We start from the raw sequence: 27,694 nt of genomic DNA on the forward strand, positions 1-27,694 counted from the left end.
TTTCCCTGCCTGAAGCATCTTCTTCCTGTGCGATAGCCAAGTAAGCTTCCTTTCATCTACTGAAACCGTATCTCCCCTTTTGCCTTGGCTGCCAGGAAGTTCAGGTTCGAGTTAGCCCTCAGCTACATGAGCATCTTGTCCCGTGGCTTCAGGAACAATGGTCTTCCTCTCTTGGTGTGCATTCTGATCTCTCTTGTTTTGATTTTAGCCACCCTGTGCCGACATCCGAAGTCAGGTCCAATTCTCCTGGGAAACAGGCTGGGTGTGGATTGTAAATAAGTACAGCAGACTCAGGAAGGGCCCACAGTGAAAATTTCACCAGCATGAGCTCAGAAGCCAGGCTGCTGGGACTCAAATCTCAGCTCTGCCATTTCCTAGCTGTGTGACTTCTGGCCAAGTTGCTCAACCTCTCTGTGCCTCAGCTTCCACATCTGCAAATGCGGGTGCTCACACCCATGATCTGAGAATTCCTATGAAGTCCAAATATTCAATCAGCACGCACACAACGTTTGGTTCCAGAGTGGTTCCAAGTGCTAGTTGTTGAGGGTGTAAGGTTTTCTCAGCTTCCTTCTCAGAGGGATCTGAGGCATCGTGACCTTCACGCGGTGAAATGCAGGAGCCCTGCCCCCCGCTGCCAGCTCTGCCACCTGCTCAGCGGACAGGAACGGTAGCACTGGAGGAGGGCCAGCCCCCAGGTACAGCTGGGCCATGGGTGAACACTGACTGGAGTCAGGTGCCTGAGCTCTCACCTGGCCTGGCCATTGACCTGCTGGGTGCCCTCCCTGCCTTCCCCTGTAGGACTGGGATTCTCATATATCTTGGGAGAGCGTCGGCAAAAGAATGAATGTAAAGCGGCCAGCACTGTACCCAGCCTGTGATGTGTGCTGAACCGATGCAGGGATGGCGGAGGTTATAGTTGTTATTATTGGTGCTGCTACTGCTGTTAATCTCTCTGAGCATCTGCTTCCCTGTCCGACAACACAACGCCTACTGTACCGAGCTGTTGTGAGGGCGAGACAACGTGTATAAAGTTTCTAGAAGAGTTCTGTGCTCATAGTAGATGTTCCATAAATACCTGCGGTCATCACAATTGACTGGCTCACCCAGTGGCCATTCCTGGCTCCTTGTGCCTCTGTCTAAAAGCTAGATACTTTCTCAGCCACCAATAAAGCCAGGTTTGTAACCCAACCTGGGGGACATTTGTAGGGGGCTTACTCTTCTGACAGAAGAAATGTCCATGGCTGGCACTGCCCAATTCCCCTTCTTCTGGCTACAGCAGCACAAGATGGTGCTATGGCAGCCACTTTGGGACCATGAGGTGAGAGGTATGATGTAGAGAAGCCAGTATGATGAGGATGTTGAAGAGACAGGCAGAACCACAGTCTCTGAGCTTCCAAACTTGACTTCTGATTGTGTCCTCAAGTGTCCTTAGATCTTAAGCCACAGTAAGTCTAATGTTCTTCTATTCCTCAAAGCTGCACCTTCCCTGTGACGCAGCACTAATGTTTCTACTGACAGTTTCTTCCCAGGGCCTTATCTGTGGATGCCTGCCATGGGTGGAATACTTGCTGAGGTACCTTAACAATAACAAGTACAGCAAAGATTTACTCAGTTCTTACCATGCCAAGCACTGTGCTGTGTTTTACTAACATCTCACTGAACCCTCGCGACAACCCAAAGGGTTCAATGTCATTATTGTCCCCAGTTTACAGAGGGTGAAATAGGCAGAGAGAGGTAAGCAATTTGAGCACAGCAGCCACACGGCTAGCAAGTGGGGTGGAGCGGGATCTAGGCCCCAGAGAGACTCTGCCCACAGATACTGCCTTCCCTTCTACCAGCCCCCATTTAACCACAGAGAGCTGTCTTGCACCTGCTGGATCTGACAGTGACAACTGAGGCCTCTTGTCTATCCCCCACCCCCAGGCCAATCCCCCACCCCCAGGCCAATCCCCCACGTGGCCGGTCCAATGCAGGTTGGGGACGGGGAGGGAGAGGGTGCTTACCTTGCCCATGTTGAAATAGAAGAGGACACCAGCAGCCACCTGGGCGATGAGGATCAGGAGGAGGAAGACAAAGTACTGGGAACACAGAGCAGGTAGAGTCAGCTGGGAGTCTCCCACTAGGCCCCACTCCTCTCAGGTGCTCCCCCCACAGTCTGGGCCAGGGCGGGGCTCAGGGGGCTGGGCACGTGGTAGGGAAGGGCTGACTTACCAGCCCCAGCAGGCAGCGGACCTCGTTCACGGCACCGATGCAGCCCAGGAAGCCCATGAGCATGGTGACGGCCCCCACGCCGATGAAGACATAGGCCCCCACGTTGAACAAACTAGAGGAGGTCTCTGGGGGGACAGAAAGATGGGTGTTCGACTCAGCCTGGCTGGCTCCCATTCATGAAGTACAAAACAAGGGGCAGGGCCCAAAGGCCCAGGACTGCTCCCAAATGTCCCCCTTGGAGTTGGGGTGCTGGGTCAGCGCCCCCCACTCCCCCTGCAGGGAACTGCTTCTCACACTCTTTGGAAGCTGCCTGGATGTGCCTCCCTCGAGCTATGCTAGACCTCATCCCTGCTTTACTTGATCTCCTTGGCACTGACCAGGATTGGAAAGACTGCATTGTACTAGTTCATCTGGCTTGTGGCTGCAGCCCCACCAGAAAGCGAGCTCCATGAGGGCAGGGACTTGGGTTTGCCCCTGCCACCCCCGAGCGGTGTCTGGCGCAGCAAAATGATGCGAGAATAGCTGCTGAATTAACGAGCCACAGGCCTGCCTTCGGCCCGGGCCACACGATCAACGCCAGCCTCTCCTGCCCACACACTGTGCCTCAGGGGCTTCCCACACACATCTCCGACTCTGACGTAACTCAGCACAGCCACTGCACAGATGAGGAAACTGAGGCTCAGAGAGGTGCACCGGCACAGGCCAGAGCTGTGACTGGGACATATGTAGACTCCAGTGCCACACTCTTTCCTCCAATGCACGGGGCCATATCCTGGCCTGGGATTACCAAGTGCCAGACACTGTGGTGGCTGTTGGGGAATACGGAAGTCAGACTGACGAGGTGCCCACACCAAGGAGTTGACATCATGTGGGGTGGGGGCAACAAGTAAACAGTACAACCTCTTGGTTGTGCAAAGGGCCGTGAAGGTGTTGAAGCCAGCTCATGCAGAGAACTATTAAAGCAGGGAGTGGGTTGGGTGTTGGGAAGGCTGGTCTGGGCAGGTGACATTTGAGCTGAGGTGAGAAAGGAGAGGTCAGTCAAGTGAAGACCCGAGGGACAAGCATTCCAGGCAGTGGGAACAGCAGGTGCAAAGGCCTGAGGAAGAAGTAAGCTTGAGGTATGTGAAGAATGGAAAGAAGGTGAGAAAGAACAGACCAGTGTGACAGGTGATATGCTCGAGGCACAGAGGAGGGGCCTGATGGCAGGAGACCCTCTGCAGGGCTGGTGGCAAACAGAGCCCCCCCCAAGTGGGGGCAGATTGGGAGCTCTGTCAGAGCACCTGGCCAGCATTTCCCCAGAAGCCCAACAGATCACACAGCGCAGAGCTCAGGGCCACCTCCAGCCTGTTGGTGTGGGTACACTCTACACTGAGGCTGTGAGACACACCAGGAGGGCCAGGGCGGGGGGGCTGCAGGCTCATGTCGTGACAGCCCTGGTACTCCCGAGAGGCAGGTCCTCAGAGGCTGGAGCACACCAGCGATGGGGCCAGCTTCCTGGGGATGCAGATTCCTGGGCCCATCACGAGGAAACCACCTGGAACCTGCATTTTCAGTGTGCTTCTGCAGTGACTCGGGCATAGTCGGGGCCGGCAGAAATGACTGTCAGCAGGAAGAATGACTGCCTGCTGCCGGGGGGGCCTGAGAGAGGCCACCGAGGGGGCATTAGCCCCTTAAAGTCTAACTACAAAGCTGGAGTGTGGGTGGGAGCAGGGCCCAACCCAGCTCCACTTTCTGGTGGTAGACAGAATGTTCTGGAGCTCAGGAAGAGCCCTGGCCCGCCCACCCCACTCTCAGGGTGCCAGGGTAGGGCTGCTTCTGCCCTGCTCCTCACAGCAGCCCCCAGGAATCCAGGCAGAGCCCCGCTGAGTGAGGGTGGGGCTTCCTTTTTATTCCAGGCCCTCACTGCCCTGGCTCTTGGCAATTGGCGTGGGCAGCAGGATCCACCAAATTTTTTTCCCTGAACTTCCTGGGTTTGAGTTCCGACAGCCCTCCCAGTGACTACGGCTGCAACAAAGGGACTGGCACCGCCTGGAAACCCGCTGTGTGCCAGCTCCGGCAAGGCCCTTGACCCGAATCATCCTGCTGAGCTCCCACAGCAGCCCCAAGGGTGGGGATTCACACCCTGATTTGTCTCTAGGGGCCCTGAGGCCACCGAGGTGGCCAGCAGGCGAGGCCCAGGGCTGAAGCCCCAACCCCGTCCCTGGGAGGCTAGCTGAGCTGTGGGGGCCGGTTTTTCAGAACATTTGTGGACGCCAGTCCCTGTCCTCCGCCAGGGTCTCAGGTCAGCCCCGATCTGAGCAACTAACTTGGGAAGGGACCTGAGAACATTCCAGGGTGACCCATCTACTATGTGTGGCAGAAACATCTTGATCCTATTGGGTCGAGCAGGCCCTAGTGGGGGGAGGAAGTGGCCCAAGCTGAAAGGGACTGGGGACCACAACGCGTGAGTGCTGCTCCCAGCTCTGCTGCTGGCAGCCTCCGAGCCGGGCAGGCCCTTCCCCGGCCTCTGTTTCTTTCTCCGTGAAAAGGAACAGTGTCCTATTTCTTAAAGATGTCATAGGATTAGATGATATTTTAAATGTTATTATTTAACACTTTTAATAATTATCATAATATAACAATTATTATAAACATTATTATTTAACAATCACTAACTAGGGTTTACTATTCACTAGTTGTTCAAAACTCTTTTTGGGTAATAATTCATGTAATTGCTCACAATAACCTTGTGGGGCACCTTCTCTCATTGCCGTTTTACAGACAGAGAGGCACAGAGAGGTGAAGGCGCTGGCTCGGGGTCACGGAGCTCATAGGTCCCAGAGCCAGGATCCGAACCACGACAGTCTGTATCCAGAATCTGTGCTCCGAACCACTGGGCTTGCGCCTGCTTGTCCTGCGAGCCCGTGGTGCGCCACAGAACCCGGCAGTGCAAGGGCTCAGGAAATGGGGGCTCAGGAGCCCGGCCCCTGGTTCACATCCCAGCTCTCCACCTGCTGGCCTGTGCCCTCAGCTGAGCTACTTCCCCTTCCTGTGCTTCAGTTTCCTCCGCTGTAAAACACGGAGCCCTGGCCGGTGTGGCTCTATTGGTTGGAGCATTGTCCTGGAAACCGACAGGTCTTGGTTTCGACACCTGCTTAGGGCACGTGCCGGGGTTGCAGGTTCAGTCCCAGTTAGGGCACTTGAGAGAGGCAACTGATCAGTGTTTCTCTCCCACATTGATATTTCTCTCCCTTTCTCTCGGAAATCAGTAAGCATGCCCTTGGGTGAGGATTAAACAAAGGATAGTGATGTAGCGAAGATTCAATTAGGTTAAGAGCAGAGCTGTGTCACGCAGCCTGGCACACAGTAGGTCAGCAGCCCTGGGCTCCCAGACCTGACCCTTACTTGCTACGTGACTCTCAGCAAGTCTTTCTTCCCTTGCCAAGCCTCAGTTTACCCAGTGCTACAGTTCTTCCCTTGCCAAGCCTCAGTTTACCCAGTGCTACAGCGACTGGGCTACGAGATCAGCTTGGTGTTTCTGAGCCATGGCTGCCTGGGAACCACCTGGGGAACTTTGTAAAAAACCATGGTGCTTCAGGCCCCCGCCCAAAGCAAGGGTCAGATCCCCTGGGGTGGGGCTGGGCTCTGTGTTTGTAAAAACACCACGGGTGCATCCGGGGGGCCTCTGAAGTCCGGCCAGCTTGAGATTCTCGGACCTAAACATGGGGGAGGCCGGAGGAGGCAGGAGGAGTAGCAGGCGGTCCCTGGAGGCCTGGGGCGGGGTGCAGAGGGCAGAAATGCGGTGGGCGGGCTGGGCCTCAAGACTTTGCCTGGTGGCACAGTGCCCACTGGGTGTGGGCCATGGCCCAGGAGGTAGGGAGCCTGGGCCTAGCCAGGGCCAAGGGAGGATGGGGAGAGTGTGGGAACCCGGCAGAGACAGGAAACCGGGACCCTGGCCCCAGAATGGGGCTGTGTCTGCTGCCCCCCAGGAAGAAGAAAGGCTGACAGACCCAGGCCAAGTCTTATGTAGGTGGGGGTGTGAATCATCCTTGCTACCCTTACCCTCTGAGGGGAAAAGGCCCAGCCCCCTGAGACCACAGTGACAGGTGTGACCCCACTGTAGCCAGTTCTGTTTTATTCAAATCAAGCAGCTGTCATGGGCCTGAGTCCAAACCTGCTACCTCCGGCAGCTGCTGGAAGGGGAAGTGAGCCAAGGACTCACTGATGGGAGTGGCATCATCATGCTACTTGGGGCCATGTGCTAGGCTTCCTCCCACTAGAGGGCATCCATGAGAGGTCAGTGCAGCAAGCCTGGTAGCCTTCCCGGAGGAGACTGTGAGTAGACTCAGAATGGCTCTTATCATCTTGGGCTTCTTTCCTCCTGCGTCTAAATAGCGAGAGAAGGGGCTTCCATGTTGCGGCTCTCTCACCACGTGCAGCATTTAGGCCGAAGCTCTCAGGGTTCAAGTCCCACACCTATCACTCAGAAGCTGTGTGAACTTGAGCAAGGAGTGGAAGTCCTTCAGACCTCATTTCTCCTTCGTAAGGCAGGAACAGAACAGTTCCTACCTCGCAGAGCTGTTGTGGGATTAAGACAACTGATGTATGCAAAATGCTTAGCCTTGTGAGCTCGAACAATAGAAGTTGTGTCTGGTGACTTCCTCCTCAGTGCACATGCCCGACCCCCCTAGGCAGTGCCAGGCACACAGTAGGCACTTCATCAACACCCGGCAATCTGTCATTCCTGACTCTTTCCTACATCTCTCTCAGCTGGGAAGGGGAGGGATGGTTGCCCACATTTTGCTGAACAGGCTAATGGAGGAATAAGAGGCTTTCTCAAGGTCAGGCTGAGGGAAGGGGCCAGGATGGGAGAACAAGCCTCCCTACCCCCCAGGGTTCTCCAGACAGCAGCAGCTTTGTTTCAGGAGGGAGAGAAAATTCCTTCCAGAACCCCCTGCAGAGGTCAGCCACGGGACCTGGGCAGGGCCCTGGAGCCAGCTGGGAAAGTGACCGGCAGCGCTGGGGCCGCAGCACTTGTGGGGGCCGTGCTGCCTGCGGCCTGGCTCTCCCCTCTAGAGCCAGCAGGGGCAGGGGAAGCAGAGGACTCCTTACGCAGGACAAAGATGAAACTGCTCTTGTCAGCCAGGATCCATACCCCGAAGCCCAGGATCACTCCGCCCAGGATCTAGAATAAGAATGGGGCAGTTAATGGGGGCACTGAGAACAGGTGGGGTGGGCGAGAGCCCTGCCCGGCTCTACCTATAGCCCAGGCCAGGGGGTACAGCGGAGCCACCTCCATCCTTGTCCAATCCAGGGATGTCAAAGTGGCCTCGGGCCCCGAACTCCAAGTCCCAGTGTACCCCAGCGATCCAGACAGCAGGGCCACTGTGGAGAGTCCCTTCTGCCTCCAGCCTCCCTACCTCGTGACCCTGTGTGGTCAGACCGAGCCCACCGTCTCTGTGGGGCACAGCCTCCCGCCAGGGGTACCCTGTACTAATCTCCTGGCCCTTTCCTGTGCTCAGGGCTCATCCCCTCCACTCCAGCCCAGCCCGGCTCTGAGGAGTACCCCCGCGAACTTGAACATCAAAACCCAACTTGTCCTTCAGAGCTTGGCTCCAAGGCCACCTTCCGCAGGAGCATTCCTGACTCCCTCAGGCAGAGTGAGGGGCCTCTCCTCTGTGGCAGCCACTGTGAGACCCTTCTTAACAGGCATTCTGCTGGGTTTAACTACCAGGTGTGGCTCTCTGGTTAGGCTCCCAGAGGGCAGGGCAAGGTTGCACACAGCTTGTATCCAGTGCCAGGGGCTGAGGGCTCAGGAAATCAATGAGTTCATGAACCTAACTGTAAATGCAGGAGTAGAAAGGCGAAGAAGTGGGGGGTGGCTGCCATAGGCCCAGTCCCAGGCATTCCCTGCCTCTTCCCTCCCCCACATGGCGGACCCACAGCCCGAGTCCACCTTCCCAGATGGAACCCCAGCCTTGATCTACCATCCCACCACACCAGCTAAGGCGGGGAAACAAAACTACAGGTTCCCCTGGGTGGGAGGCGCTGTGTCACCCCATATGGCTGGCCTTCACCTGGCGCCTGGCCTGGGCCCCACTGGGTGGGAGGGTCCCAGTGTGTCACCACCCACCTTCACCACCAGCCTTGGGCTCCCTCCTCAGCCATCACACTGTAGCCTCAAGCACAAGACCAACGGTGGCCAGGAATGCCCTCAGCCTGGGGTGCAGCCCAGGGTCTTGATCAGCCTGGCTCTGCATCGTTAAGACCAGAGCTGGGACCCTAAGGGAGGGGAGTGGCACATTTGCTTCAGGTGTAAAATTAAGGGGGCACCGAAGACTCAGTAACCAAGACAAATAACAGTTTATAGCAATTAGTTTTTTAAAAATTAGTGGAAAAATTCCAGGATGGACAAAATATTTTAAACTTCTACATAAAAACAGGCTCAGTATTACTGATTTTTCCTTTTGACGAGCAGCAGACGCCCCATGGGGCACAGCATGACGCTGTTTGTGGCCCTGCAGCGAGCACCTTGCCCACCTCACCCTGGCCCAGCCCCTTAAAGACAACAGCAGGTGGTGACCGTGGCTATGAAGGCACAAAGGCTCGAGGACCACCTTCCTTCATCCCCAGCCTTCCCGCAGCTCACTCGCCTGCCCTCTCTCCTTAGTGGGTGGACCCTGTTAGTGTCCTCCTTTTACAGCTGGGGCACTGAGGCCCTGACCTTGCTCAAGGTCACCTAATTCATCCACCAGGGGCTCAAAGCCAGGTCTGACTATTAAGCTGGGTCAGATGGTAGCACCTCAGTTGCAGGGATACTTGGGGTCTATCCTGGGTTTCAGCCTTAGACAGCTAGTCTCGGGGGAGAGGAAGGCTACTGAGACCCTGGGGAAGGGGAGGGTGTACCCCCATGCACAGCTTGCTGGGAAGAAGGGGGGCTTTATAGGACCTAGTAGTTAGGTTCCCAAAGACCCCAGAACCCTAGCCCACCCCACCCCAAACATCACAGCACAGCGGGGCAAGGGCCAGCGGTCAGGCCCATGCTCTGGGCCTGTTACCGCAGACCCACTCACCTATCAGCCCTCACGGGGCAGGGCCAGGCAAGGTGGGGGCGGGGGGGACTGCCCTTCCAGGGAGAGGGAATGAGAGGCAGGGCAGAAAAGCCCCTCTGGGCAAATATAATCCCAAATAGAATAAAATTCCTGGACTGCTGGGCTAAGCTCCTCAGCTGGCCTGGAGAAATCCAGAGGTAAGTCCCCAGTTCGGCCCTTTCAGTTTCCCTGCCGGTCTGCTGCCTACAGCCTGGCGGTCAGGTGTGGCTAGGTCAGCCACCAGGTTATGGGACAGCCAGGTGGGAGGCTGGGCCCGGTGGCTGACCAGAATGGGGGAGACACCCTGGCACCCCCTTTCTCTGTGAACAAGACTGGGGCCTGGGACACACCCCACATGAACCACCCCGGCCCTGCCAGGGCTCAGCCAGGAGCTGGGACCCTGACGGCCATCCTTCTTGCCCCAGAACAGCCAGCACCAATGGCCTCAGGGCTCCTCTGTGAGTGAGAAAAGCTGATGTGGCAATCTGGAGAGAAGTCTGGGGTCAGGAGGGTGTGCAGACAAAAACGTGTACATGTACACGTGTGCATGTGTGAGCACACTCGGCAGCCAGAGTGATTTTTCCAAACCACGAGCCCGACCACATAGCCGCTTCCCACTGTGCAGCAAAGGTCAGAGTTGCTCTGGGAAGCCTGCGCCCTGGACAGGCACGCCCTGGACAGGCTCAGTCTGCCCCCTCCCCCAGGGGACCGATGTCCCTGCTGCTCAGACCCCCTTCTCCCCACACGAGGAACACCAGGAAGCCTCTGCTGACCGCCCTGACAAGCTCAAGTGCCTTATTATCTGCTGTGCTAGGGGCCTCATCCTTCGTTCCCAACACCTACCCTTACTGCGATTTTATCACCCATTTGAGTAGCTGATCAGAGGCCACCACTGCCTAGACATGAGTCCCACGAGTGCAGAAACCACCGCTCTTCTGCTGGTTAGTGTGTGCCTGGCACCACCAGGGGTCTGAACACACAGAGGTGTCAAACACACGTTTGGTGGATGAGTGAACAGCAAACACACACTGTCACCCCTAACTCTCCTTTCCCTCTGGTCCTCCTGTAGTAAGAGCTTCCCACCCCCCCCACCCCCCCCATCCTGAGGGGCCATCCGGAGCCCCAGCACACAGGGAGTTAACACCTGACTCCCACCAGCCCCCTGGAGCAGCTGGGAGGAAGCCAAGTCCCCAAGACCAGCCCCCAGAGCTCTGGCCTGAGAGAAGCTTTTCCAGTCTCTGGGCAGCCTCATAGAACAGGAAAGGACACCTCAGCCAAAACCATCAACCCTGCTCCCTCTCTCCAGGAAGTCTCTACCCCTCCTCCCTCCCACTGTGTGGGTGCAGAGGGGGGTGTCTACAGCCCTGAGCCCCGAGCCCTGGCACCATCAGGCTATGGCCAGACCCCTCTCTCATCTATAGAGCCCTGAGGGATGGAGCCACAGCATTCCCCACCCCTGTTCCCCACTGGCCCTTGTAGCGGGGCTTCAGCCTGGGAGCCGACTGCCTGCCAGGAAGGGCTTGGCTCTGGCTGCTTGGGCAGCTGCTTTCCAGTGACCCGGGCCAGCCAGGAGGGACCCAAGTGCCAAGCTGGGGAAGCCCAGGTGCCCAGGCCCTGCCCGGAGTGGCGTCCGGGCCTGGCTGCCATCAGTGGAGGGCCAGAGCCTCAGCATGGTCCTCAAGGAGAGAGGTGGGGCTGGAGGCAGGGTGGACAAAGAGCAGGGCAGGGTTGTCCACGTGTGTGAGTGCATGTACACGTGTGTGCTTTCATGTGCCAGGAACTCACTTGTAAGTATCCGTATGTTGGGTTATGGTTATGAGAAGGTATTTAGAATGATTCTTTATTTTCTAAACTTTCCACAATCTTATGTAACTTGTGAAACAATTTCTTCCCACAAGTAATTCATGTCTATTGTAGGAAATTTGAAAAACGAAGAAGCACAAAGAACAAACCCCGAGTTTCCTGGAAGCCTAACACTAATGTTTAGGGGTATTGTTTTTCTCTTAAAAATATTCATGTATGTGTACAATTTCTAAAAGTAAAGTTGGACCATAATAAACATCTTACCGTAGAACCCGATTTTTTAACAGCACAGGGTGAAGCAACAGGGAGAGGCCATGGCCCCAGGGCTGCTTTGGGGCTGTGAAGACCCCTTCAGGCTGCTCTCATCCCCACCCCTTCACACACACACTCTCACACGTGAACACTCACACACGTTCTCATGCACACATTCTCTCACACACTCACACAACTACTCATACACAGCGCCCCCCCCCCATCACCCTGGCAACTCCAAAGCAGTAGGAGTCGTTCGGTGCCAGACCAAAGAGGAGAATCAAGGCCCCAGGAAAACCAGCTCCAGATGTGGATGGAGCTTACATCTGGGCGTCCCCTGGCTTGGGGACCTGGTGACGCCTGCCAGGGTGCGTCTGGGGAAGGAAACTGTCTCCACTCTGGCCCAGAGCCCAGCCTCCTCATGCCCACCCTGTGGGTAGCTCGGGACACACTCTCCACAATGGAAGTGGGAGTGGGGGGTGGCATTGGAGACCAGAACTGTAACAGGCAAGTTCTCAGAGGGGCAGAGGAAGGTGGGGGGCAGGACAGGACAAGAAAGATCCCAGAGACTGCCCCCCAGCAATTCCCCAGTGACAAGAATGGAGGCGATGCCTGGAGGGCTTTCCTTCCCCCACACCTAGCTCCTGCCTGGACGGTGGCCTCAGAGCCCCAGGAGAGGGGAAGGCTGGGCCAGGGAGCCAGCTGAGAATGCCAGCAGTCTCTTCACCAGCCCAACCCGGTTCCACTTGGAATGGCCTGCCTTCGGCCCCCACCAACCACACCCCACCTCCATCTCCAGGCCCAGCATCTCTGGAGGGTCTCAGGCTGGGATGCACCAGGGACCAGAGTCTCTGCTGTAGGCAGTCAAGCGGCGCTGGCCATACTTACAAAGAAGAGCAAGTTGAAGAGGAAGAGAAAGTACTTGGTGACTTTGATGCAGGCTGACCCCATCCTGCCGGCCCTGGAGCTCCCTGTGCAGAGAGAAGGCAGGTAGGTCAAGGTCAGTGTGGGGTGGGACTGGGCAGGGCAAGGGAGGAGAGAGAACCAAGGCTGATGGGCACCCGCTATCTGTTGGCCCCAAATCCTCCTAGCTCACCCTCACAACAACCCCAAAGGTAGGTACTAATATGAAGTCCCATTCGATGGCACCTTGAGGCCCAGAGAGGTTAGATGACTGGCCCAAAGCCACACAGCTAGGACGTGGTCCTATGAGTACTCTGGGCCGCTCGATGCTTGGCAGTTAGGGTCTGGGCCAGCCACTGTACTGGGGCCAGGCCTTGGGGGGAAATTATATAGGAGAGCCACAGGGTTTGAAACCTGCCCAGGTGGGCTCACGGAAGTCAGGAGACCAGGAAGTTTCTGGTCTGGGGACCCAGAGGTGAGTCCTGTGGCTTGTTCCGCACATCTGGGGCAATGGGGGCTGCTCGGGGGAGAAGGAGAGTTCCGGCCTCTCAGAAAATGGACTCCCTCTACCTTAGTACAAAGGGAAGGAACATGTGTTGTGAAACATCCAACAAATACAGAAAAACACAAATTCAACAGAAATTCTTATCTGGCCCCAGAGATAAGAACTGCCACCGTTTGAGTGGCCGCACCTCCAGCACTTAGGGGCGTGACAAACGGTGTCCAACAAGGCCGTGCTCAGGTTGTACGCTCAGCTGCCGACTGCTTTCCCCATTCTCCGACACAGCATCTCTGCCTGTGGGTAAAGTGTCCTCCCACAACACAACCCCACATGCCGCAGAGGGCTCCTGGTACTGAGCAATACTTATTAACATGGGGGTGGGGGCTCAGAGACTCTCCCAGGAGACTCAGGTATAGGTAATGTTTTGAAAATAACTTCTGGGGGTTCACAGACCCCATGAAGCCCATTTGGGAGCCCCCCAGGGACTCCAGGTTAAACTCCCAGATGTAGATATACCGCAAAGCATTTAATCAACACTGAAGATTGAACACACAGGTTGTTTACAACTTTTCAGTCACCCTGGGTGACATAATCCATGCTGTGTCCCTTTACTCAGAGGACCCCAGGCGAGGGCAGGACTCAGGGCAGAAGAAGGAAGCTAGAAGCTGGAAGCTGGCTGCCTGTGCACCCTCCCCGAGGCCAGACAACCCAGGAGTGACAACAGCCAGCTCTCAGGCCCTGTGGGGTGAAGGCAACCAGCGCCAGGCAGCTTGGGCCAGGACAGCTGGCCAGGGACAGCTGCAAGGGTAGAGCCAGGCCCTGAGGGCGGGGGTGGGGATGGGGAAGCAGGCACCAGACCCGGTCTTGTTCCCACTGCTCTGTGGAGGGGGAAGGGTTGGGGAGGGCACAGAGCAGAGAGGATGGAGGCCCTCTTACCCACTCCTTGCAGGGTAGAAGGCAGTCCTAAGTCATGGGAATCTCCCCTGTCCACACAGAGGCCTCTCACCCTTCTCTGGACATAATAACAATCTTCCCACATCCTCGCCAGTGGAAGCTCAGCTTTGACTTAATGCACCTCCAGTGACAGGGGAAGGGGGTCTAGCAGGAGGGCTCACCGCCTCCCAAGGGATCCAGTTCAGTTTTCCAGTATCTCTGTTAGAGAAAGTTTTCTTTAGCTGCCTTTGTATGGGTCAGATTTGGGCACATGAAGCAAAGGCATCCAAAGAAGAAATAAAAAAAAAAAGCTGCCTGGTTGGTAGTGAGCACCTCATCACAAGTGGCATGGAAGCAAAGTCTGAATAAAGACTTATGGAGGAAGTTGGTTCAAGTGCTACACAGGGAAATGACGCTCTTCCAAGCCACCAGGGTCCAAGATCTAGGTCTGAGAAATGCAGGGACAGTGGTGACTCAGGAACCCTGAAAGACTAGCCTCAGCAACTCTGCCCGGGACCTCCCCCAGACCTAGAGGCTACCCTCACCCCCAAGTCAGGAGACCCAGAGGTCTGAGAGGAAGGCTTGCGGGGGGTTGGTCCACGTACAGGAGACTACTGTTTACCCCTCTCCCCTCCCCACACAGCGCCAGGGGCACTTCATACACTTGCAGGGGGCAAACAGCCAGAGAGGGAAGATCCCGCCATGCAGGAAGGTGCGCTTTGCTTTCCTACCAGGGATCTGCTCGCCCATCTGGGGTTCCTCCCAATAAAGGACATGGTGGGGAAGGGGTGTGGGGTGTGGATTGCCAGGCCCAGGGCCTGACACAGGCTCAGCCCAAGCAGCCTACAGATAAGTCACCACTTCACCAGAAGCACTTCTCATTAACCACGTCGCAGCCCAGGGGCGCAGAGGCTCCAACGAGCCAGTGGTCATGCCAGTTGGTTCTTGTGAAACTGGAGAAGTGTAGAAAGAGCGTTTGGCAACAGCAGCGGGCCCAGAGAGTCTGAGGAGTTTGTACACTTCCGGCTCCCACAGCCTGCTCTTGGGCCAGGTCTGCAGCGCAGCCTCACAGGGCTGGGGGTGTTCAGAACCCGGCAGCTTTTAGACCAGAGTGAGAACTGGGCCTGCCGAGCAAGGGGGAGGGTCTGCCTGTGAACCGCCATTGGCGCCAGGCCAATCGGGCCCTTTCATCGTCACAACCTGCCCAGAAGGTGAGGAGGGTATTCGTGCCCTGTGGAGTGGAGGGCAGGCTCAGGCAGGTGCAGTTAACTTGCCCAAGTCACACAGCTCCTTAAGCAGCCCAAGGTCCAGGGCGCAAGACCCTGGCACTGTGAAATGCTGTGTGCCAGGCACTGGCCGCGGGCTGTATCTGGGGATGGCTGGGGTTCCGTTGGCCAAGCAGGTGGTGAGGGCCCAGGAGACAGCTCAGAGGAGCTCTGGTTTAGTGGGCTGGGTGGGCGTCCCCGATGCTCCCACCCCCGGGGCCACTGCGCCAGTCTCTTGGCCACTCACACAATTCATACCAGGCATTGGGCAAAGCCTTCAACATCCTAAGTGCAAACTGAGGCCCGGAGGGCTAAAAGATCTTGTTCAGCCACCAGTATGCAGACAGGCCAGGGCCAGAATCAGGTCAGAGCCAGGCCACTGACCCCTTGGGCTGCCCCCTTCTCTCCAGGAGGAAGCTGGGTGGGTTCAGATGCTAGAACAGGAGTCAGGCAGCCCCATGACTGGCAGGCAGTTTAGCCAATAGGGGCAGGTCCAGAGACTACTTGGGAATTGCCCGAGGGAGGAAAAGGTACTAAGAACCAGAGCCTGGGGTGGGTGGCTCCCAGGCTTGTGGGCCAGGACCCTGGACACAAAGTCTTTCTGCCCTGCGAGTGCAGACATTTCCCCCTCACAGCCACAGGGAGCAGGGGATGAGTGACAGTCTCCACACCTGGCAGAAGATGGGCGGTTCCACGAAGGGCGGGTAGGGGGGTCAGCAAAGGCTGGGAACACGCTCCAGTCAGCCTCCGATGGGGTGTGGCATCAAATTTAGGGAGCCCTCCATCCCCACCAGGTCCTGAGGAGACCCCAAAGTTGGAATCAGAGGCTGTGGGGGTACATTCTAGCTCTGCCTGCCCATGCTGCAGGGTCTGAGCCTCAGCCTGCTCACCCACTAGACAGGAGTAAGGGCCAGGGCAGCAGGGGGGTGGCCAGCTAGGCCTTGAGGGGATCAAATCCAACCCACCACCTATTTTTTTGCATGGCTTATGAGCTAGGAAAAAATTTTATGTTTTTAGAGATTTTTATGTATTTATTTTTAGAGAGAAGGGAAGGGATGGAGAAAGAGGGAGAGAAACAAATTGTGTGAGAGAAACATTGATCAGTTGCCTCTCACACGCCCCCAACCAGGGAGCTGGCCCACAACCCAGGCGTGTACCCTGACTGGGAATCGAACTGCCAACCTTTTGGTTCACAGGCTGGCACTCAATCCATTGAACCACACCAGCCAGGGCAAACTTTACATTTTTAAAGTTGGAAAAGAATTAAAAAAAAAAAAAAAAAGAATATTTTGTAACACATGAAATTCAAATTTCAAAGTCCATAAATAAATTCGGGTTGGCACCCAGCCACAGCCCCTGGTTTGTGTCCTGCCTGCAGCTGCCGTGGCATTGCCACGCAGAGCGGGGCAGTTGCGGCAGACCGTTGGCCCACAAAGCCCTAAACATTCACTGCCTGGCCCCTTACGGAAAAAGCTTGTCATTTCCTGGTGTAGGGGATTGAATGGTGGTGCACAGGATCCCCAGGCAAGGGTTCAAATCCTGGCTCTGCCAATGCATGGCCACAGGGAAGGGACTTCTGGGGCCTTGTTCTCCTCACCCGTAGAGTGGGGCTCCCAGCTGCACCCCCTGTTATGAAGACATAGTGAGGTCAGCACCTGGCAGCCAGAGCTGGGATGAACATCTTTATTAGGACTTGGGGAAGAAGTGAGGGAGGGCATTGTATTTGCAGATGAAATGAAACAGAGACCGCCTCCCAGGGTTCTGCTTCCTTGTGCACACTCTCTACAAACACCGGGGTGTCTGCCCTGCTTTCCTGCAAGGAGGTCTTGACAGCCACAAAACAAGCACATTTCATTTGGAAAATTCCAGAACAGTCACCGGCAGCTGTGTGAGCAGTAGGAAGAAGGTGCTGATTTTGTTATGCTTCATAGCAGGTAAATTGACCATTTCTAAGCATCTATAATTTAAATTGACCAAATATATAATTTTATGCCAAATCAGTTTGTACAGTGAAATTTTATTACACTAATATGTCATTAACTCCTACTCATCCTTCAGTATTCACCTCAGACATCCACCTCCTCCAGGATACCTCCTACTCCAGCCGAGCTTGTCATCACTGCCTGCGCCACCCCCCCACCCCCCGCCCTGAGAATACACGTGTGGGTGAGGGGCACTCCCAATCTGCTTCCTTCCAATAGCACTGCATGCTGGAGCAGTTCCCAGAACAGGCTCTGGCATCAGGCTGCCTGGTTGTAAATGTGATTCTATCACCTTCCAGCTGTGTGACTTTGGACAAAGAAATTAACCTCTCTGTGCCCCACTTTAGTCATCTGTGAAAAGAAGAAAATGAAATCTCTTTGGCAGATTTGCTCTGAGATTGAATCAGATAATGTGGGTAAAGTGCCTGGCACGAGGCAGGCTTTCAATAAACGGAGATTACTATCCCACCTCCTAACGCTGTCCAGTAATTTTCTACTCACTTGTCCATCTCCCCGATGGGTCGTGAGACCTCGAGGGGAAAGACTGTGGATTATTTATGAGAACAAAGTAGGATCCCAGAAAATGTTGCCACTGGGAGCGTGGGTAGATAGAGGGATGGGAGGATGGAAGGATGGAGGGAGGCATGGAGGGTGGGGTGGGGGGAGGGGAGAGGGAAAGGGTGGAGAGGTGAATGGGAGGGGCGGGAACTTCCCCACAGAATACTAGGACTTTCCAAACTCGGCCACCTGAAGGGGGTCTGAGGTCCATTGCCCCTTGGTCAGCTGAGACTCTATTTTCAGGCCTCTCGTGCCCTCACCTAAGGGGTGGGGTGGGGGTTGTGTAGGGTCAGCACCCAGAGCCAACTCTGATGGACAGGACCCAATGCCAGGGCTCCCTTGCCTTCCCCAGAGTCCCTGGGCACAGGGAAGGGATGTCTTCAAGAGAATCCCTCCTGTGCACCCTCCTGTGGGTTTGCACCTGTGGACTAGGAGGTTGGGTTTGTCCCTCAGCTGAGGAAGGGGGAGGAGCCTTCCAGCCCAACCCTGGAACCCGGATGTCCCCATACAGCCCTGGGGAGTGGTGCCTGCAGCATTCAGTGTACCTAAGGCCCCGAGGCCGAGGTGCAGGCCATGAGCCCACTCTGACAGGTCACTCAGGAGGAAACGGAGCTAGGTGACTGCCCCTACTCTCCCACCCCAACCCCGCCTCCTCACCTGTCAAATGACAGCACCGGAGCAGCCTTTTCTGGAGCGGTCCCTCAGAATACGAGTCCTAGGAGGTGCTCTGCAAAGAACAAAAACTTTTGCTGTCACCAAGTTTGTGAAGCAGCAGTTTCCCCGAGAGTCACCATACATTGGGCTACTAAGGACTCTGCACCTGACTTAAAACCATCCTTCACCTCACAGCCCTTCACACCACGCAGAGCACATCTTAGGAAATGCTCTTGAGCTCCCTTAGGGCCAGGGCTCCAGGGTTCCAAGAGCTGCAGTGTTCCGAGGTGGGGAGGGGACTGCCCGCAGCCCACCAGCAGCTCCGCCTGATCTTGTACAAGCCCCAGTCAGGTCTCTCTGTGCCTCAGCGCCCTTGTCCCACCCACAGCCTAATCTAGCACCCCTTCGGCCCCTGGCCTCACCTCCCACCTGCACCAGTACAGGTCACCAGCTGGTCACAGGTCCCCCTCCTGCCCTCACTGTTATCCACACCTCGGGATGGGCTTTGAAAAATGCAAACTGGATCTTGCCACTCCCCAACCCTGCAACCCTGCAACGGTGATACAGCCGAGATGTCTGCTACAAGATTCATGCTCTTACGTGGCCCTCGGGGCCCTGCCCCTCCCCGCTCCCATGCACACATTCATTCCTCAGGACACAAAGGCCACTCTTTCCTGTAGTTCCAGTAGAGCAGGCCCTTGCCCACCAGGCCTCTGACCTGCACTGCTTCCCTCAGGATCACTCCTCCCCCAAGGCCCCAGGCTGGCTCCCCGCTCTGAGCTCCCTCCTCCAGAGGCTTTTCCCTGAAAACCTGATCTACTCGGCAGGCCTCTCCTCCAGCTGCACATCAGAATCAAAATATGCCAATGCCCAGCGCCCCCCAATTCCTGACCCACCGAGTGATCAGAATCTTGGGGGGACTCACCCCCGACTCAAAGGAGTAGCGGCTGTGACACCTGGGCCTGTCGCACGCCCTGCCCACTGCATGTGTCTAGCTGGTTTACTGCTGCGTCTGCAGCCCCTGCTACAGCAGGCTCATTCGGGGGAGGGGCGGTGTCCGTCTCATTAGCCCCACATCCCAGAGCCTAGAGCAGCGCCTCGTCCTTAGCAAGTACTCATACGTGTTTGCAGGAAGCAGGAAAGGAAAATGGGGGCAGTCCGGAGAGGCGAGGAGAGGCTTCTTAGAGAGAACAAACCGACTTTTATCGTGCCACTGGGGAAGAGGTTGCTTCCCCCAAGGCTGGATTTTAATCTCCTTTGGGTCAGAAAAGCCAATGGAAGCTGTGAACTGTCTCCCAAGAAAGATGCACGCAGCGGCAGGCACAGGCTGTCTCCTGGTCAGGGGGTCACTACGCCTGGAAAGCCGGGGGTTCTTATGTCCCCATCTCCCATTTGTTTGGAGTAGTGGCCCCTGATCCTGGCTGCACTCTGGAATTTCCCTGGGAGCTCTAAAACCTGCTGGTGCCTGGGCCCTCCTCCTAGGGATGCTGATTTAATTGGCTCAGGGTACAGTCCGAGTTCCAGGACTTTTTAAAAAAGATTTTATTTACTTATTTTTAGAGAGAGGGGAAGGGAGGGAGAAAGAGAGGGAGAGAGACATTGCTGTGAGAGAGAAACACTGATCAGTTGCCTCTCACCTGACCCCAACTAGGAACCTGACCTGCAACCCAGGCATATGCCCTGACTGGGAATTGAACTGGCGGCCTTTCAGTTTGCAGGCCAGGGACATCAGAATTTTTTAAAGCTCTCCTGGGGACTCTAAGGGGGCCCCATCCCTCCACTGGGAGTGGAGTGCAGGCAGGCCTGAGGTACCTGGTACAGCAGGGCCTGGCCAGGGAGAGTTTCCATGATGCTCTGGCACCTCTGCTCTATACTTGACTTCCTGGAGGCACACCCCCGAGTCATGACCCCAGAGCAGTATCTGCTCTGAAGGGGAAGCCCTTGGAGGTCAGTGCATTTTTCAGAGGGGCCGAGAGAGCAGGAGCCTGCAGGTCACACAGTAAAGTCAGGGCTGAGCACAAAGTGGAAGACTTGGAGATTCAAGGTCCAGAGCTCTTCTCTCTCCACCTACTGCCCTGTCCCAGGTCAACAGGCCTTCAGCACAGGGAGGTATTAGAACTGAACTCAGAGTCACTTGGTGACCCTTGGTTTCCTCCCCTGGATCTGCCACGTATCAGCCACAACAGCTCGGGCAACGCTGCACAGCTACCCCCTTATCAGTGAATGGGGATACTAGACCCGCCCACCCCACGCGTGTGTGAAGGTGGCCTGCAATCAGGCTAGCACCCAGTAGGGCTTAGTCTGAGCTGGCACCCTAGCCCACTCCTACTCTCCGGGCCTGAAATGCCAAATCTGCCGCATCTTACCAGCTGTGTGGCCTTGGGCAATCACTTCGCCGCTGTGCCTCAGCTTTCCCACCTATAAAAAGGACTTAATAATGGGTAATGGTGGGCCTTACATGAGTTAGTATCTGTAAAGTACATGGCACCAGGCAAATGTCAAATAAATGCTACCAATTACGATGACGATGATTACTATCCAGAAGTTGTTAGCTTCCTGACTGACAGTCCAGAGCCCGCTGAGGGGCTTGATCCAGCCTGCAGATACGTGCCCAGGCTGGAGGGCTCGCTGCCAGAGGGCAGCCACCACTGATCCGAGGCAAGGGACCAGGGTTAAGTTAAATAGGGCGGGGCTGAGCCGCCTAAGGAAGGAGGGTCCGTGTCCTGTCCACAAGGGAGGGGCCTCTGTCTCCCAGCCTCTGGGCTGTGCCGAGGGGCCTACCTGAGGCCCGGAGGCCCAGCCAGTCTGGTGAGTGGGACAGCTGACCCCATGGGAGTTCAGTCTGTTTGCCTGGGTACAAAGTGGAGTGAGAGCCTGGCCTGGCCACCGTGCTCTGGAAGCCACCAGTCCTCGGGCACTCCACCTGCAAGCTGGTTCTTGGTGACCCAGCTCTCCAGTCCTCTGGACTTTGTCCTGATCGCCTATGAGAAGAGGCTGGTCACAGGTGGCTGTGTTTGTTTCCACGTGTGACAGGTGATGTGTTTCCTGCAAGCACAGTTGAGTCCAGGGACTGGCTTTTTGAACTCTTTCTCTGTCTTATTTTCCAGTTCCTGGCCTTACCTTTCTATTGTTGTTGTTAAAACAAAAAAGAAAAACAAAAGTGAAAAGCTGTTACTCTGGGTGACAGGAAAATCACAAGGCCAGAGGTATGACTGGGATCTCAAGGTTCCTGCAAGATCTGGGTTTGAATCCCAGCCCTGCTTCCTAGCAGCTGTGTTGTGGCCTCGAGCAAGGGAGGTACCACTGAGCATCTCTGAGCCAAATACCTCCTCTCAACACAGAAACCTCAGCAGGCCCTGTCTCCCAGGGTTACTGGAAGACCTAGGTAAGGTGCGTATTCAGGGGCACTGTCAGCTGCTCAATTCAAGGGAGCAAATGCCACCACCCATGCCATCATGGCTTGGAGGAAACTCATCCAGGTCAGACCCTCCCAGGAATCATGGGGTTTCAGAGCCCCAAGGCCCCCTCACAGATGCAGAACCCAAAGCTGATGAGGAATAGCTCCTGCCTCATGATTGATTCCACCAGCTGGGGTAACAGGCCCCCATTCTGCAGAAGGCTTAACCCTCTGGAGCTGGAACTGACCCCTGGCATTTGGGGGAAGGAGGCCAGGGGAACACAGGCAGTGGCCACCCCTGGCCAGACTGTGGCGGAGGAGGGACAGCACTTTATAGTTTGTATCATGCCGTGCACACTGCCCCTCACTTAATTTCTCTAAAACCCCACCCTTGAGATACTATCCCCATTTAACAAAGGAAAAAACAGACTCAGAGGCCCAGTGGCTTGCCTAAGGTCACACAAGGAAGTGGCTGAGCCTTGACTAAAACTGAGGTCTGATCTGAGACCAGCATTTCTTCCTCCTCACCTGCTTGCTGCCTAAGGGAATGAGGTAGATGGTGAAGCCTGCCTACCCCACCCTTCCCACCTCTGTTTGCCAGCCTGACCTCTCTCCTCCCCCAGCCCTGAGGCATGACTCTTGGCTTCCTGTCAGGAAGGAAAAGGTCAGCCCCACCAAACCTGGCCAGGGTGTTCCTTCACTGTGGCTGATGAGTCCGATAGATGTGGCAACGAGCCTGGAGAGCCTTCAGTGTCAAGATGGGGGCCACGCTGATGGAGGATGCAGCGTGAGGAACAGCAGACACCTGCAGCCTTCCAGCCTCCCCACCTGGCCCCCATGCAGCCAAAGACTCAAGCTGAGGCAAAGCCATAGCCTCTGACTTCTCCTTCTCCATGGCTCCCTTTCGTGACTGTGTTTGGCCTGTTTGGGTCCCATGCAGACCCTGCTCCCTCCCAACACTGAGTTCTAAGGCTCACACACTCAGATTCACAGTGCCAGGAAGGCCTTTGACATCGCCTACTGCAGTGCCCATTTCTCAGATGAAGAGACGGTGGCCGAGAGAGAGGACCGTGAGTCCCCACCCTTCTGGGGACAGTGTGTATTCAGTGCACACAGTTGGGTCGAGCGGGGACTAGTTAGAGTCTTCAGTGCTTCCCGACCTGATTCACACCATGACGCACATAGAGAAGGGTCCGTATTTGTTCAGCACACGGGCAGACAAACAGGATTGCGCCTGGTCTCAGCTGAGTGGCCCAGGGCTCTGTCCCCAAGGGCTAAGGAGATATCTCAACACACTTGTAACCCATTTGGGCATATCTGCTGGGAGGCCCTAATTCGGAGGGAAATTTAGGAAGACAAGAGGCTGTTCAGGAGTCCCAGATTCCCGGGGCCCTAATAAGAGGACCCAGATTCCCAGGTGGCCTCCCAAGAGCCATCCGCCTTCCAAGGACCCCTCCACAGCCCCATGGAGGGAGGCGGGACAACGAACCAGGTCGTAGTGTGGACCTGGAATTGAGAGAGACATAATTCCAATACCATTCTGTTGAGCTGTGTGACCTTTGACAAGTTGCCCACCCACTCTGAGCATCATCTGTAAAAGGGCGATATCAAGGCTTGTCCAGGGAGATGGCAGAATCAGCTTGTCAACCGCCAGAATGTGAGCGTGACAAAGACAGAAGACTCTGGGAGGAGGTCAGGCGAGAGAGAGTCCCCTCCTCACACGTCAGGAGGAGCATATGCATAAAGGCTGTCCCTTGAGGGCCTCGGGTTCCTATGAACTGCCCCAGAAAGGTTACCATCAGCCAAGAACTTGAAATGCCAGTTGAGCAGAGAGGGAGGACTGAAGAATACAATGAACACATAGGAAAGCCCCCCCATGGGAGCGCGTCTCCTCATTTTTTTCTCATTTAACCCACACCCCCCCTTCCAGGTGGAGGGCATGGCTTCATTATCCCCACCCCAGAGGCAGGACCTCTGGGGCCCAGGGAGACGGTGGCACTTGTCCTGGTCACACAGAGAACAGTGGCCCCGCTGAGCTTTGTGCTCCAGACCCTCTGATACTGAAGCCTAAGGTCCCCCCTACTTTGCAATACTATTTCCTACCACAGAAGGCCCGAGGGGCTGCCTTCCCAAGGGGCTCCCAAGTGGCCATCCTCTGCCCAGCATTTCCATCCCGAGCCACTGCCATTGCAGTTCGTTGAATCCCCACTCCTGGTGGGCCCCGAGCAGGACGTGGGAAGTGGATGAATGAGACCCATCTCTGCCCCCAGGAAGCGCCCAGTCTGGAGGAGCACAGACGTGAAAACGAGCAAGTGTACCCCAACACCACCACAAAGCAGCACGGCGGTTCCACCCAGCCTCCAGCTCTCCCTTTAAGGGACAAGATGGGCTCTCGAGAACAGAGTGTCCAGTATTTAACAGCAAAAGTATTTAATAACAACATTTTTGCAGTTACTATTTGCCAGAGGTTGTGCTGAGTGCTTTGCATGGCTCAGTGTATCCTTGTGATGCCCCTATGAGATAAACACTGCTTTTCCCCTTTTTACAATGGAAGACACTGAGACACAAGGCCCAACGCCCAAGGTCACAGCCAATGGAGCTGCAGGATGAGCCCCAACAGTCTATCCCAGAGGCCACGTGCTTTACTGTCATGCTATGCTGCCTGCAGAAACAGTTATAAATGATAGGTAACTAAGATAACCTGACCAAGGCCCAGTATACGTTAACTGGGTTTCACGGGCCAGGCTTACCAATCAACTGAAGACGTCCTCTGGCTGCACTAGGCCTCAGGGGACGGCTTGCACACCCATCCATCCAAGAGACTGGCCAACTGGCCACAAAGTGGTAACATCCGGGCCACAGCTGGGGTTCCTAAGAGACTGAGGCTGGGTGCGAGGGTGGACCCTCAGCAGGGTGATTATGAAGAAGGAGAGGAATGCTAATTAGGGACCCCATATGGCAGCAGGTAGGCAACTCATTACCACATACCTTCCCCAGGCACTGGGCTCGGAGGGGAGAGGGCTGCTGAGATGCCACCTCTTCCAAACAGTCTTCCCAGAATATTCTCCTGCACAGACCCTCACAGAGTGCTATCCGACAGCCCTAATCACCTCGGCAGGAGTAGTGAGGGTAAGCATCAGATGGATGTGGGTTCAAACCCTGGCTCTATCTCCTCCTGTCACATAACTTTTCAGAGCCTCAGTCCCTTCATCTGTAAAATGGGCTAATACTTCCTACTTCCCTAGACTAGTTCTCAGCAGCTCCCTGGCCTGAGAGCCGCTTTGGTTTTAGAGGCACTTGATGGAGGGAGCGGGAGGGAGGGAAAGGGAGAGTGTGAACGAGATGCAGCAAAGACACGGCAAGGCCTGCACATACAGGTATGGGAACTCTTTCTCCTGTGGGTCCTTGGGTAAAAACACAGGAAAGACGGGGCGACTCTAACTCCGAGAGCTCGAAGGTGGGTGGAGGGTAGTCTTCCTGGTTGAGACCCATGTAAGAAGAGGGCAGGGCAGGGCAGGGCAGGGCTCTCTGGGGGCACACCCTTCTGTCCTTTAGTTCTTCCCTCTCACCTGTCTCTGTCTCTGTCAGTGGCTTCCTCTGAGCCTGTCCCTCTGCCCTGTCTCTCCCTGTTTCTGAGACCATCTGTTAAGTCTCCTTCTCACACCCTGAGAGCCTCTGAACATCCAGAGTGTCCAGGGCAACCTCACCCAGCACACAGACCTCGCTCCGGCCCAGCCAGCCCTCCCCATGGTGGGCACCTGGCTCCATCGAGGAGTGGCCCAGAGGACCCCACGTCCAGTCAACTGCAGGGCTCCAGGCCCTCTGAGGACGGGCTGAAGGGCTGCACTGTCCACACGGTGCGTAGAGCCCGAACCCCAAGGCCCAGGCAGGGCGATGGCCATTTCACCAGACACCTGGTGGTTGGGCAGGAAAGGCATAACAGCCCAGCACAGCCTGTGAGGGCTCCCTGCCCAGGGAGAGGGAACCTGGGCCTCTCAGGCCCTCTGCGATTGCTGAGGACCTGGGCCTGGGCAGCTCCATCCACCCACCTCAGCCTGGACTCAGCCGGGTGGCCTCGGGCCTCAGTGCCTGCCAGACCCTCCAGAGATGCTCTAGCTTCAAAGGGAAACCGATGGGGAGTAAAAAGAGAGAGCGGGGAGGATGGGGAGGAGCAAGTAACAGAGGCAGAGACAAAGAGATAGGGAAAGGGAGATGGGGGATGGTGGGATGGGGAGAGGGACAGAGAGACAGACCCCAGGAGAAGGGAGCCTGCTGCACACCCAGGGCCGCGGCCTGCCAACCGCAGGCTCTCTCTGGTCTCCATGGAACATCCCCAGGGAAGCCTGAGGCAAAACCTGCTCAGCAATGCAGCCCTGCTGACCCAGGCCAAAGCCTACCCTGGGAGCCGGCCTAGATAGACCACCCCAAATGCCCACCCTCACCCTCTTCTGTAGCCAAGAGAAGTGGTCTCCTGGAGGGACCAGGACCCTCTGACTGTTACCCACACCACCCTCCCCCCACCAGCCACCCACAATGGCCCAGCCCATTCTTCCCAGCCTTGGCCTCCCCCAGATTCTGTGAGCACTGGGCGGTGCCTGGCTGGAGCTCCCCACGGCCCCCCTCACTGAGATTCCTGAGGAGCCTGGGTCTTTAGCACTCGCAGGTCCTGCGGGAGCTGGAGCAGGGAGAGGGGCTTGACCTCAGCCAGCAGGGCCAGGCCAACACAGGCATGAGGTCCCAAGCTGCTGCATGAAATCCTGCCCCCCCTCCCTCAACTGGAGCCTCAGGGCCCTGGGGAGGAAAGAAGAAAGCGACCATGACCAGCAGGCTCTACCCTGTCATCAGCCCCTTCCCTAAGCTTCAGCTATCCTACCCGTGCAATGCGGATGGTCCCTACGCAGCCCCTAAAGCAGAGTGAACGTCTAGGACCGCCCCACCCTGGAGACCTAGGTTTCTGCCCGCCTCCCCCCTCTCTCAACCCACTTCCCACTCCGAATTTGAGGGCCATGCCCCTGGAAGACAACACTTAGCAAAGAATGTGAGCGCCCACTGAGAGCTGGGGAACGTGGGACAGTGTAGAGGTCGGGAATCCCAGCTGTGGGCCTTGGATGCCTCCATGACGTCCCAGCTCCATTGGTCCAAGACCCCCACTGCCACTCTGGACCAGGGCACTCAGCCTTGGAGTTTGGGATGGAAAGCCCAGCTCTGCCTCCTTCAGCTGTGACCTTGGGCAAGGAGTTTCAGCCCCAGGCCCCTCCTTCTCTGGGAGAACAACAGTCGGCTCCTAGGGCACTGGCAGGTGTGAGGTTTGAGGAACACAAGCAAAGAGCACAAGCCCTCTAGCGCAACGAAGGGAAGCAGGGTGATTATTATCGCTGTGAGAGGTTCTGGGCCGCAGAGAGTTGGCAGGAGGGGCTGTAGAGACAGAGAGAAAACAGAGAGGGAAAGGAAATGTGTTTGGTGCTATAGGAAGTGGTCTGGCATGAGGTTCTTGGGGCCAGGCATGGGATTTCAAGAGCTCTCAGCACAGGGTCCTTGCAGGGACAGACCTTGGTCTCAAAGAGCCAGGCAGGGCCGTCTCTGCACAGGAGAAACCTCAGAGAGGGGCGGCTTCCCCTTGGGGAGGACCCAGCACCACAGGCCGAGGCCCAAGAGCACAACAACCTGGTGAGCCTCTGGGTAACCAGGGGGAAAGGAGTCTCTGCTCTGCAACAGGAAAATAAATGTGTCAATGAACCACTGCTGACCGGACTCCAGGTTCCTGGTCGGGGGGAGGGAGGCGGGAGGGCGGCGCTCAGAGCTTCAGGTCACCTGGTTTCCCACCTGTCCTCATCCAGGTCTACTAGCAAGTCCTGTGTGACCCCAAGAACGCAGGAGATATATGATCCTCTTCCACAGACCTGGAAACTGAGGCTCAGGGAGGCACTGTGCCCAAGGTCATAGCTCTTGAAACTGGCCTGAGCCTGCTTGGAGATGATTCTGCCCAATCTTTCCCCCATTATCAGCCTTGAACACCCCTAGCTAGAGCAGATAGAGTTCAGGCTTAGACCAAGGGCCAACCAGACATGCCACTCAAGGGGGTTGGGTGGGTGGAGGTGGAATGAAGCCCAAGCTGATTGCGGGGAAGGGGAGGGATCGGCATTTCCTGAGCGTCTGGAATCCAC

The 27,694-nt window shown here is 56.2% G+C and overlaps 1 protein-coding gene across 5 annotated transcripts in view; it reads right to left on the bottom strand.

The window, feature by feature from the left end:
- CD82 (CD82 molecule) overlaps positions 1 to 27,694 on the bottom strand; it is a 52,291-nt gene that overhangs the window by 12,078 nt on the left and 12,519 nt on the right. For all 5 annotated transcript variants that reach the window (XM_045194009.3, XM_045194008.3, XM_024558689.3 and 2 more), the window contains 5 exons: positions 18,137 to 18,206; positions 12,225 to 12,307; positions 7,303 to 7,375; positions 2,212 to 2,336; positions 2,004 to 2,078 (listed from right to left, as the gene is read on the bottom strand). In XM_045194009.3, the coding sequence (XP_045049944.1) occupies positions 2,004 to 2,078; positions 2,212 to 2,336; positions 7,303 to 7,375; positions 12,225 to 12,287 (336 nt within the window). In that variant the 5' untranslated portion in view covers positions 12,288 to 12,307; positions 18,137 to 18,206. The remainder of the gene's footprint in view (positions 1 to 2,003; positions 2,079 to 2,211; positions 2,337 to 7,302; positions 7,376 to 12,224; positions 12,308 to 18,136; positions 18,207 to 27,694) is intronic.

The sequence above is a fragment of the Desmodus rotundus genome, chromosome 5 (assembly GCF_022682495.2).
Source record: "Desmodus rotundus isolate HL8 chromosome 5, HLdesRot8A.1, whole genome shotgun sequence".
In the NCBI taxonomy this organism is placed as follows: domain Eukaryota; kingdom Metazoa; phylum Chordata; class Mammalia; order Chiroptera; family Phyllostomidae; genus Desmodus; species Desmodus rotundus.